At 39.0% G+C, this 13,853-nt stretch overlaps 1 protein-coding gene across 2 annotated transcripts in view; it reads right to left on the bottom strand.

The window, feature by feature from the left end:
* Positions 1–13,853, bottom strand: part of TMPRSS7 (transmembrane serine protease 7) — a gene marked incomplete at both ends in the record, with an annotated part of 48,684 nt that overhangs the window by 14,588 nt on the left and 20,243 nt on the right. For both annotated transcript variants that reach the window (XM_082839469.1, XM_082839470.1), the window contains one exon: positions 2,565–2,671. In XM_082839469.1, coding sequence (XP_082695595.1) covers positions 2,565–2,671 — 107 coding nt within the window. The remainder of the gene's footprint in view (positions 1–2,564; positions 2,672–13,853) is intronic.

Genomic DNA, 13,853 nt, shown 5'->3' with positions numbered 1-13,853 from the left:
GAAGTACAATTACACTGGGGCCCATGGTGAGTTAGGCTTCTGCCTTGTGCGAGCAAGACTTTCCCAGGTGTCTATTGTTTCTCAAAGGGAAACAGTAGACACTAGGCTTGAAGGGGGACATCCTCCACTGGAATCTGTTAACGCCCATCACTCCAGGTCCCCAAAGCATTTGGGAACCACATATTTCATGGATCAGATGTTGGCATTCAGTGTGAAGAGCATGGGGATAACCTATCATTTTACAGTTCAAAGCATTCACGTATATTTCAGGACGAATCTTTTGCAATTGGCTGAAGTTCAGGAGCTGATCGGCAGATAGACCAGCTCCTGGGATACGAGGTGGCCACCTGGCTAAGCGGAAGCCAGCATCTGAGAGGTGCCTGAAAGCCTAGTCAAGCTCTTCGGGCCAGAGTCTACTCTAGTTGGTCATCTTAGGATCAGAAGCCTGCATTCTAAAATCATGATGATTGTTATCTGTATCTCATAGTTTTTATTGGAATTCTCCATTAATATTTACTATTTACTAGAGTAATAGTAATATTACTATTAGTAATATATTAGTAATATTTAATATTTACTAGAGTTTTCTTGCAAAGATTAGCCTCACTTCGACATTAAAGAGGAGTTAAGAGGAAAGGGGTCAAGCATGAAACCATGCTTGGGCTGGAGTTTACAGGGGGACAGTATGTAATGGAGCATAGTGGTGGTTTATGAAATGAAAGTAAAATAAAGCGAGAGATTAGAGAAACCCAGCAAGTGTTAGTTTACGTGGGCAGACACGTGACAGGTAAGAAAACTGAGACATAAAGAGGTGAAGTAATTTGTTAAAGTTCAAATAGCTAGTAAGCAGAGGCAGCGTTAGGACCCAGTTCACCGGATACTAAACCCTAGCACTTTCTAACGCACCAATAGCCTTGCCCTCCAGAACTTTGCTGGACAAAAGCTTAGGAAGGCTGTCCATTTCTTCAGGTTTGTATACTGCATTCTAGTTGCCCTGAGCACTCATACCCCACCCCTGTGTTCTCTGAATTCAAGATCACTAAGCTTCCTGGTCTCAGCATTACTTTTTCTCCCTTCTCCATGACAGACCCAAAGCCTTTAGGCTAACCTTAGCAGCAAGGTGCCAGGAATTAGTTCAGTCAGAGCCTTTCTAATGAAAAGGACGGATAATGGGAAGGGCTGGCATTTTAAATCCCATGGGTACAACTAGTATCAAAAGAATCTGATAGAATTTCAGCCAACCCACAAGACAAAATGAAGAGCTGTTCCTTCAGGGAAAGTATTTAGGGCAGAGAGCTTTCCTGGTATTTGCAGGAGGAAACTATTCATATTTTGGCAGCAATACATCATGGGTGGCAGGGGTTGCTACTTAGGGGGAAAAAGCATCTCATTTTCAAAGCACTGCTTTATTTTAAGCATACAAGCTTACAATAGATTTGTAAAGATTTGTTTTCTGGACCGCTAATTAAATACCAAAATGCAGTATCTTTAAAGCCTTGGGGCACATTCCATAGTATTTATGCATCCAATGTCATTTCCTTAGCAATCCTATTAATCATATTAGTCATAGCTAAGACGTCCTGGTGTGTGGTAAGCATCATTTCATTGAATTCTTACCGAAAAACCCCACCTCATTACCTCATTTTACAGACTGACAAAGTGATTAAATAATTTGTCCTAGTTCATGTAGCTACTAAACAGCAAGGCTGCAATTTGAACCTAGGTCTTCTGCCTCCTACTTAATAGACCCTTGATTCAAAAATACTCCCAAAAGGAGTACAAGCCACATGTTAATAATGGATCCAAGAAAACCATTAAATCAGGGAGATTCTATTCCAAGTCATTGATTCTAGGATCAATGACTATTTAGCAAGTCATCTAAGAGTCTAAATGAAATCAAAGAAGGTTGTTCAGGAAAATCATTTAGAAAGGGAAGATTTCATTCATGGAATAGCTGTGAGCAAAGAATTAGCAGACAAGTCCCTCAGGCTAACGTCACAAGTTTCCTTAAAGTAAACTGAGAAGCTATTTGGCAAAGACAGGGCATCCTGTATTTTTTTTTTTAATACAAGACCTATTATAACTTTAGAAGCAAGTAAACAATAACAACAGCTAAAGGATGAATTAAGGGAGAGAGTAAGGACCTTCTAGATCAGTTCGGGAAGCCGAGGTGCCTAAATTTCTCTCAGCTTCTTTCTCCTACTGCACAGAACTGGCTAATGGTTTCTAGCTTTTGTAATCATCAGGACTTCTATTTACTATTTTCCTCCATGGCTGCAATGGTTTTTCTGCCAATTATTTTTGTAAAGTATGGAGTGTGTACATCCATAGCCCAGCAGTACAGAGCAGTGATGGAAACAGGGACTTGGGAGCCATAAGGATTTGAATCCTGGGTTAATCTCTTATGAGCTGAGTGACTTTGAGCAAGTTATTTAACTCCTGTAGTCCTCAGTTCCCCTGTCTGTAAGTAGTAAAGTGCAGACTCTCTGGGGGAAAGGAATCCAAGGCTTTGAACTCCTGGGTGAGGCTTTTCATTAGATTCTTCACATATGGAAACCACTTACATGTGCTCATTAATTTCCCACCATCCGTGGTCACAGCCTTTCAAACTCTTCTTGGTTATTGAATAGTTATGGAATTTCAGTGCTATGCCGAGAGTTGATAGGGGAGTCTATGAAAAACAAACGTAAGTCAGAAAAATGACTCAATTGAAGAATATGTTTCAGACTAAGATTTTGTTACTCAGAACTCATTCCTTGGGCTTGCTATTTTAAGGGCATTTTATTCTCTGTGCCCTGTGGCCCTTGGTGGGGTAGACCAGCTCCCCTGAACAAACTGACCTGAAGAGGAGAGCACAACAGAGAAGGAAGTGAGCTGCCTCCCCAGCCCACCCTGTGCTCAAGGAGCAGCTGTGATGCCCCAGTGTGATGAGCTGAGATAGATACATTAGCTCACCTCTAGGTTTCAGTTTCCTCCAAGTAAGTGAGCTTAACTTTGAAAACACCCACTTGTTAGCAAGTTTACACACTTTCCTCCTTAGATGACAATAATGACAGTTTATTTAAGGCACTATTCTGATTCTTTAGATAAAGGAGGAATGAATCAGCATCCTCTTCATATTAAACCTTGGTATTTCAGAAGTTTCTGAGTCATCCCTACATCTTCTCTGAAGAGATCAAACAAGGGAAGCAGCTACTTATGTGGTACGTGCACAAGTGAGCGCATACACACACACACACTCACACGTACACACACGCAATGCAACTGGCCTTGTTGTGACATTGTATGACATGCACATACGTCACATCTGATATGCCATAATTTTTGTTTTAATTTTCACTTTAGCCCAGGAATTATTTAAGAGAGAGTTCTTACATTTCCAGGGAGCAGAATTTTGGCTTCCCTATTTTCAAGGTTTTAAATTCTATCTGAGTTAGATAACAGATTATTTATTGCAGTATAGCTTTTAATTTTTTAATTTACTAACAATTTTGTTGGGATCAAATTTATGAAGCCCCCAAGGTCATTTTTTTAAAAGGGTAATTTCTGTTTATATATATTACCAAACTCATTATTTGTATGATTTAATACTCTTCCTAGCCTTATTTATTGTCCCCCACTGTCTCTGTCATGAACCAAGAGAAAGGAAAATCTCTTATTGAAGCACTCTCCCTTTCTCTTTGTACTTCATATAGGTTTTACGAGTATTAACGCTATACCCTTTGGTGCATAAATAATTGTAGTAATTAGATCGTTATCACTGCAGATTGCCTTCCTTTTCCCACTGAACGCCGTAATTCCAGCAACGTCTGGCATTAAGGTTGTGATCCTTGCTTTCTGATTGCTTACATATGCCTAGTATGATATTGCCCATCCTTTTATTTTCAACTTTACTAAATCATTTTTTAAATTCATTTTGTCTTTTAACAACAACATACAGTTAAGTGTTAGATCATACTTTGCAATTCAATCCTACTGTCTTATCCCTTTAACAGATGAGTTTTGTCCATTGACTTTTATTGCTCTGACAGACATTTGGTTTTTCAGTTGTGTCATCATATTTTATGTTATAGTTTCTTTGATGTATGGTGTGCTTCTTTCTAACTTGTGTTTAAATATAGCTCCCCTCCCGCCTTAGTCTACCTTTGAGAGGAAATGGATTGGGCACTTTATGACCGATTTAAACATAACAACATGGTGAGGCAGGTAGTATGATTCCCATCTCATAGAAGAAGAAACCTAGACTAACCAAAGACAAGCAAATTTCCCCACGCAGACCAGAAACTCAAACCAGTCCTGCATTTCTCTGAAGGCCTCCCTTTTCTCAGCACTGCCTGGAAACCCATGTCGGGAACCCCAGAGGAACAGGATTGTCTTTCATTCACCATAAGACTCACAAGGCTCATGAGAACACATATCACTCTTGTCATTTGGTTATTTCTTCACATTAAAAAAAAGAAAAAAAAGATGTGAACTGAGAGATAGTAAGTATATTTAAGGAATCAATTAAATTTTCTAGCATGAGAACATATTCTAATGTAATCCTCCACCAAGAAGCTTGCTTGGGCATTTTCACTGAGTTCCAGTGCGCTGAAACAAAATGGATTTATATGCACCCCAAGCAAAAAGCCTCTCCACAGTGAAAGGAAATATGTCCCCTTGCACACTGATTCCGCTGACACAGAATCATACACTATTCTACTTTCATGCTCAGATTGGCCAAGAGACTCTACTGATATTACCGTCCTTGATAAATGGATAGATGAGGTGCAGTTTCACAAAGGACTGCAAATTATTTCAACAAATGAACGAGAAACGTGAAACTACTAAGTACACTATTTCCCTCTATGTTCTGTACTCTCTGTTCCCACTGCCCAATGCTGTACCTTTGTTTTGGGAACTTTAACCAAGTAAGGAGAGGAATTCTTCTGATCAGGACCTGCTGTATTTAAATATCTCTCTAGTCAGTGATGGTAACAAAATGCAGGACATACCTTACTTTTGGTCACCCCTAACTTGCCAGTGGTTGTGTACACGTGTACACACAACACAAGAACCCACCTCAGATGAGCACTGGAAAATTCTTTGGCAAATATGCTTGCCACAGAAGCATGGAAGAAAGGCTCCCTTCTGGGGAATCCCATCTATTTCCTGTGTGATATGAGAAGGTGAACTTGCATGGCCCACAGTGATCCCTGCTTATGTCTGGTGGACCTAACTGGGTGGTGCTGGGCTGATGACATCTATGATAAAACAACTCAAGGGACTGCTTTACTTTTTCTTCTAAGACTCTAAAACAAAACTGATTATTTGGAAAACAAAAAGAAGGAAGAGAGAGGGAGATGAATGTTCAGATAAGTGAATGTTATGACAGATAGGGAAGCTGAACATCTTTAGGAGCCCAGAAAAGGAGAGGCTGTTGAATTTATTTATGGAGGGGGTGTGATCCCTTTTAATCCTACATGGGTCACTTACTATTGGAGTGGCCTCTGGCAAATGCTTTGTCCCCATTTCTGTTTCCTTATCTATAAAACAACCAGAATATTGCTCCTACATCAGAGGTATGCTTTGAAAAGCAAATAAAATTATGTGTGCTGAAAACACTGAAGTACTAAACAAATGTAGACAACATATTATAACCACAAAGTCCTTTTTTGGTTTTATTGATTTAATATCTCCTTCCTGCCCTGTAGTCTGTTAGCTCTGTGAGAGAAGGACTTTGGTAACCTTGCTACTAGGCATCCCTGTACAGTGACTGACATGCAGCAGACATTCAACAAACATTTGTTGAACAGACAGGAGAGCTTGGGAGAAGAATCAGATGAGCTTTAAGTTGGAGCAAGAGTTAATCCTTCTCAGTTAAATAAGACCTTAAAAACTCAGCTAGAAGTGAGTTTGAGAAGGGAATTGATTGTTCTTCAGTAGATTTGGAAATCAAACCAGTCACTAAGAAGGATTGAGGATGATAAAATTAACTCTTGTGCAGAAAAGGTTTTATCATGACTTGAGTCAATATTTTTGTTACTTAGGTCATGCAGTTCTTCATCATTTTTATTAAATGCAAAGATATTTAACAGGTCACAAATTATTTTTTACATGATTTCCATTGAGAAACATGATCTCTAAAGACAAAGCAAAAGCCACAATGAGACAGTAGGAGGGGCGCAATCACAGTAAAATCATATCCCATAACTGCTGGGTGGGTGACTCACAAAATGGAGAACACTTATACCACAGAAGTCCACCCATTGGAGTGAAGGTTCTGAGCGCCATGTCAGGCTTCCCAACCTGGGGGAGGAGGAATTCCTAGAGAATCAGACTTTGAAGGTTAGCGGGATTTCATTGCAGGACTTTGACAGGAGACTGGGAGAAACAGAGACTCTACTCGTGGAGGGCACACACAAAATAGTCTGTGCACTGGGAGCTAGGGGAAGGAGCAGTGACCCCATAGGAGACGGAACCCGACCTACCAGCTAGTGTTGGAGGGTCTCCTGCAGAAGAGAGGGGTGGCTGTGGCACACCATGGGGACAAGGACACTGACAGCAGAAGTTCTGGGAAGGACTCCTTGGGGTGAGACCTCCCAGAGTCCACCATTAGCCCGACCAAAGAGCCCAGGTAGGCTCCAGTGTTGGGTCACCTCAGGCCAAAGAACTAACAGGGAGGGAACCCAGCCCCACCCATCAGCAGACAAGTGGATTAAAGTTTTACTGAGCTCTGCCCACCAGAGCAACAGCCAGCTCTAACCACCACTAGGCCCTCTGATCAGGAAGCTTGCACAAGCCTCTTAGATAGCCTCATCCACCAGAGGGCAGATAGCAGAAGCAAGAAGAACTACAATCCTGCAGCCTGTGGAACAAAAACCACATTCACAGAAAGATAGACAAGATGAAAAGGCAGAGGGTTATGTAAGAGATGAAGGAACAAGATAAAGCCCCAGAAAAACAACTAAATGAAGTGGAGATAGGCAACCTTCCAGAAAAAGAGATCAGAATAATGATAGTGAAGATGATCCAAGACCTCGGAAAAAGAATGGAGACAAAGATCGAGAAGATGCAAGAAATGTTTAACAAAGATCTAGAAAAATTAAAGAACAAACAGAGATGAACAATACAATAACTGAAATGAAAACTACACTAGAAGGAATCAATAGCAGAATAACTGAGGCAGAAGAATGGATAAGTGGCCTGGAAGACAGAATGGTGAAATTCACTGCTGGAGAACAGAATAAAGAAAAAAGAATGAAAAGAAATGAAGACACCCTAAGCGACCTCTGGGACAACATTGAACACAACAACATTCGCATTATAGGGGTTATAGAAGGAGAAGAGAGAGAGAAAGGACCCGAGAAAATATTTGAAGAGATTATAGAAGAAAACATCCCTAACAAGGGAAAGGAAATAGCCACCCAAGTCCAGGAAGTGCAGAGAGTCCCATACAGGATAAACCCAAGGAGAAACACCTTGACACACATAGTAATCAAACTGGCAAAAATTAAAGACAAAGAAAAATTATTTAAAGCAGCAAGGGAAAAATGACAAATAATATACAAGGGAACTGCCATAAGGTTAACAGCTGATTTCTCAGCAGAAACTATAAAAGCCAGAAGGGAGTGGCATGATATACTTAAAGAGATGAAAGGGAAGAACTTACAACCAAGATTACTCTACCCAGCAAGGATCTCATTCAGATTTGATGGAGAAATCAAAAGCTTTACAGACAAGCAAATGCTAAGAGAATTCAGCACCACAAAATTAGCTCTACAACAAATGCTAAAGGAACTTCTCTAAGTGGGAAATACAAGAGAAAAAAAGGACCTACAAAACCAAGCCTAAAACAATTAAGAAAATTGTCATAGGAACATACATATCAATAATTACCTTAAACGTGAATGGATTAAATGCTCCAACCAAAAGACACAGGCTTGCGGAATGGATACAAAAACAGCACCCATATATATGCTGTCTACAAGAGACCCACTTCAGATCTAGGGACACATACAGACTGAAAGTGAGGGGATGGAAAAAGATATTCCATGCAAATGGAAATCAAAAGAAACCTGGAGTAGCAATAAACATATCATATAAAATAGACTTTAAAATAAAGAATGTTACAAGAGACAAGGAAAGACACTATATAATGATCAATGGATCAATCCAAGAAGAAGATATAACAATTATAAATATATATGCACACAACATAGGAGCACATCAACACATAAGGCAACTGTTAACAGCTATAAAAGAGGAAATTGACAGTAACACAATAATATTGGGGGGACTTTAACACCTCACTTAGACCAATGGACAGATCATTCAAAATGAAAATAAATAAGGAAACACAAGCTTTAAATAACACAATAGATATTTAATTGATATTTATAGGACATTCCATCCAAAAACAGCAGATTACACTTTCTTCTCAAGTGCGCATGGAAGACTCTCCAGGATAGATCACATCTTGGGCCACAAATAAAGCCTCAGTAAATTTATGAAAATTGAAATCATATCAAGCATCTTTTCTGACCACAATGCTATGAGATTAAAAATGAATTACAGGGAAATAAAAGTAAAACACACAAACACACGGATGCTAAACAATACATTACTAAATAACCAAGAGATCACAGAAGAAATCAAAGATTAAATAAAAAAATATATAGAGACAAATTACAATGAAAACACGATGATCCAAAACCTATGGAATGCAGAAAACTCAGTTCTAAGAGGGAAGTTTATAGCTATACAAGCCTACCTCAAGAAACAAGAAAAATCTCAAATAAACAATCTCACCTTACACATAAAAGAACTACAGAAAGAAGAACAAACAAAACCCAAAGTTAGCAGAAGGAGATAAATCATAAAGATCAGAGCAGAAATAAATGAAATAGAAACAAAGAAACCAATAGCAAAGATCAATAAAACTAAAAGCTGGTTCTTTGAGAAGATAAAAAATATTTGTAAATCATTAGCCAGACTCATCAAGAAAAAGAGGGAGAGGACTGAAATCAATAAAATTAGAAATGAAAAAGGAGAAGTTACAACAGACATTGCAGAAATACAGAACACCCTAAGAGACTACGGCAAGCAACTCTATGCCAACAAAATGGACAACCTGGAAGAAATGGACAAATTCTTAGAGAGGTATAACCTTCCAAGACTGAAGCAGGAAGAAATGGAAAATATGAACAGACCAATCACAAGTAATGAAATTGAAACTGTGATTAAAAATCTTCCATCAAACAAAAGTCCAGGATCAGATGCCTTCACAGGTGAATTCTATCAGAGATTTAGAGAAGAGCTAACACCCATCCTTCTCAAACTCTTCCAAAAAATTGCAGAGGAAGGAACACTCCCAAACTCATTCTATGAGGCCACCATCACCCTGATACCAAAAACAAAGATACTACCAAAAAAAAAAAATTACAGACGAATATCACTGATGAATATGGATGCAAAAATCCTCAACAAAATACTACCAAACAGAATCCAACAACACATTAAAAGGATCATACACCATGATCAAGTGGGATTTATCCCAGGGATGCAAGGATTCTTCAATATACACAAATCAATCTATGTGATACACCATATTAACAAACTGAAGAATAAAAACCATATCATTTCAATAGATGCAGAAAAAGCTTTTGACAAAATTCAACACCCATTTATGATAAAAACTCTCCAGAAAGTGGGCATAGAGGGAAACTACCTCAACATAATAGAGGCCATATATGACAAAGCCACAGCAAACATCATTCTCAATGGTGAAAAACAGAAAGCATTTCCTCTAAGATCAGGAACAAGACAAGGATGTCCACTCTCACCACTATTATTCAACATAGTTTTGGAAGTCCTAGCCATGACAATCAGAGAAGAAAAAGAAATGAAAGGAATACAAATTGGAAAAGAAGAAGTAAAACTGTCATTGTTTGCAGATGACATGATACTATACATAGAGAATCTAAAAATGCCACCAGAAAACTACTAGAGCTAATCAATTAATTTGGTAAAGTTGCAAAATTAATGCACAGAAATCAATGCACAAAATTAATGCACAGAAATCTCTTGCATTCCTATACACTAATGATGAAAAATTTGAAAGAGAAATTAAGGAAACACTCCCATTTACCACTGCAACAAAAAGAATAAAATACCTAGGAATAAACCTACCTAGGGAGACAAAAGGCCTGTATGCAGAAAACTATGACACTGATGAAAGAAATTAAAGATGATACCAACAGATGGAGAGATATACCATGTTCTTAGATTGGAAGGATCAATACTGTAAAAATGACTATACTACCCAAAGCAATCTATAGATTCAATGCAATCCCTATCAAATTACCAATGGCATTTTTTACGGAACTAGAACAAATCATCTTAAAATTTGTATCAAGACACAAAAGACCCTGAATAGCCAAACCTGTCTTGAGGGAAATAAACGGAGCTGGAGGAATCAGACTCCCTGACTTCAAACTATGCTACAAAGCTACAGTAATCAAGGCAATATGGTACTGGCACTCAAACAGAAACATAGATCAATGGAACAAGATAGAAAGCCCAGAGATAAACCCACACACCTATGGTCAACTAATCTATGACAAAGGAGGCAAAGATACACAATGGAGAAAAGACAGTCTCTTCAATAAATGGTGTTGGGAAAACTGGACAGCTACATGTAAAAGAATGAAATGAGAACACTCCCTAACACCATACACAAAAATAAACTCAAAATGGATTAAAGACCTAAATGTAAGACCGGACACTATAAAACTCTTAGAGGAAAACATAGGAAGAACACTCTTTGACATAAATCTTTTTGATTTATGATTTTTGATCATAAATCTTTTTGATCCACCTCCTAGAGTAATGGAAATAAAAACAAAAATAAACAAGTGGTGGGGGCTTCCCTGGTGGCTCAGTGGTTGAGAGTCTGCCTGCTGAGGCAGGGGACACGGGTTCATGTCCCGGTCCAGGAAGATCCCACATGCCTCGGAGTGGCTGGGCCTGTGAGCCATGGCTGCTGAGCCTGTGCGTCCGGAGCCTGTGCTCCGCAACAGGAGAGACCACAACAGTGAGAGGCCCATGTACTGCAAAAAAAAAAAAAAAAAAAAAAAAGTGGGACCTAATGAAACTTAAAAGCTTTTGCACAGCAAAGGAAACCATAAACAAGATGAAAAGACAACCCTCATAATGGGAGAAAATATTTGCAAACGAATCAATGGACAAAGGATTAATCTCCAAAATATATAAACAGCTCATGCAGCTCAATATTAAAGAAACAAACAACCCTATCCAAAACTGGGCAGAAAAACCTAAACAGACATTTCTGCAAAGAAGACATATAGATGGCCAAAAAGCACATGAAAAGCTGCTCAACATCATTAATTATTTGAGAAACGCAAATGAAAACTACAATCAGGTATCACCTTACACCAGTTAGAATGGGCATCATCAGAAAATCTACAAACATCATATGCTGGAGAGGGTGTGTAGAAAATCCTCTTGCACTGTTGGTGGGAATGTGAATTGATACAGCCACTATGGAGAACACTTTGGAGGTTCCTTAAAAATCTAAAAATAGAATTACCATATGACCCAGCAATCCCACTACTGGGCATATACCCAGAGAAAACCATAATTCAAAAAGACACATGCACCCCAATGTTCATTGCAGCACTACTTATAATAGCCAGGTCATGGAAGCAACCTAAATGCCCATCAACAGCCAAATGAATAAAGAAGATGTGGTACATATATACAGTGGAATATTATTCAGCCACAAAAAGGAATGAAATTGGGTCATTTGTAGAGATGTGGATGAATCTAGAGACAATCATACAGAGTGAAGTAAGCCAGAAAGAGAAAAACAAATATTGTATATTAATGCATATATGGGGAACCTAGAAAAATGGTACAGGTGAACCAGTTTGCAGGGCAGAAATAGAGACACAGATGTAGAGAACAATTGTATGGGCACCAAGGGGGGAAAGCGGCGGGGGGTGTGGGTGGTGGTGTGATGAATTGGGCGATTGGGATGGACATGTATACACTGATGTGTATAAAATGGATGACTAATAAGAACCTGCTCTAGAAAAAAATAAATTAAATAACATTCAAAAATTCAAAAAAAAAAAAAAAAAAAAAGAAACGTGCTGTCACACAGCTATCAGTGGCTGCTCAAAACCTTCCAAGAAAGCAACAGCTGTATTTAACCTCCTCACTGAGAACAACCAACCTTGACCTCTGGGGAATGGTGTCATCGCACAAGTCTGTCCCCAATGTTTCCTGTCTCCCCTTTCCCATCCCCCACCCCCATGCTCTTTTCCTTGTCAAGATTTCCTATTGTTCAGCATTTCTAACCCTTGACCCAGTGAAACAGAAAGTGATCTGATATTTTTGTTTGTACCCTGACTAAAACTTAATCACAGCAACGTTTAGGGATTTTCCTTTTAAATCTTGTGAGTTACCATGGGATCAACATTTGTTTTATCTCAAAGGACTTTCAAACACTTGATGGAGCTTCTGGGAGTGGGGTCTTTCTTGTTCTAGATATTATAAAGAAGATAACTCTGCTTATTGGAGAGTTGAAGAGGCAGAGGTTTGATGTCTTTCCCTCCTCTTTCCCCAGCGCTTCTTTTCTTCTCTTTGCATCTACCCCTCTCCCCACCTTCAGACTTGCTAGTCACCTGAGGCTCTGAGCTTTTGCTGCTCCAAGGCACCAAGAATTGGGCAGTGAGCAAGAATCCAGAACCTTTATGTCTTCATTATATTTTAAATATTTGGGATAATGATAAAAAAATAATTTAAGGATGCCTACTAGTAGGTAGAGATTTGGGTATAATAAAAACATTTCAATATTTAACTGTTAGGACTGTGCACGAACCCTACATGCAGCAAGCACTCTCCTGCCTCCTCGGGGCCTTTGCCTCAGCTCTTCCCTTTGCCCGGGACACTCTTACCCTCAGCACGCCAGGTTAGTTCCATCGTGTCTCAAGTTTCTATGCAAATGTCCCTTTGTCAGTGAGGCTTTCCCTGACCATCCTACTTGAGACAACAAATCCCAGACTTCCTACCTTTCACACCCCCACCACCCCCCCACTCAGCTACAGAGCCCCTCCCCTGCTGTATTCTCCATAGCATTGTACCATCATGGAACACACTGCATGTATTTTACTTGTTTATTTCTTTGTCACCTGTCTCCCCCTACTTTATAGAGGACTCCATGACAGCAGAGCTTGTGTGTGTGTGTGTGTGTGTGTGTGTGTGAGAGAGAGAGAGAGAGAGAGATCTCATGCATCCCAGTGTTCAGAATACTGCCTGACACGGAGCAGGCATTTAATAATAATATGTTGAATGAATACAAACTAGACACTGCTTGTCACTGACATCTAACTGCTATGCCCCACAAAAATGATTTCATATGTATATGCTGAAAGAGCAAAGGCGACCTCCCTCCACATTAATATAACGCTGGAGAAAGAAAAATAGGTTAGACACTGAGATTTTGAGAAACAAACAGAAACCAGGGACTACCTGTCTAGCGCCAGAGGGAGACATATGTACTTCATATAAATTTACACTCCAATTTGCTTATACAGCTGAAATATATATTGCCTAATTCAATTTATTATTTCTTTATTATTCTCATTATAATGCTGATGAAGTAATTAAAAATTAATAAATGAGCTCTACCATAATAAAATAAACTGTTTGATCCTATAACAATGTCTTTGCTCTTTTTAATACAAAGTAAGAAACTGGACAAATAAGCCCCAGTCTGCAAAAAGCAGTTAATTGTGAGCAGCGGCTTGAAATTACAACAAACCTTCATGTTCTAGATAATATATTTT

The sequence above is a fragment of the Leucopleurus acutus genome, assembly GCF_964270905.1.
Source record: "Leucopleurus acutus genome assembly, chromosome: 5".
NCBI classification, from domain to species: Eukaryota; Metazoa; Chordata; class Mammalia; order Artiodactyla; family Delphinidae; genus Leucopleurus; species Leucopleurus acutus.
The sequence above is the reverse complement of the archived record's forward strand: the minus strand, read 5'-3'. Positions and strand labels throughout refer to the sequence as shown.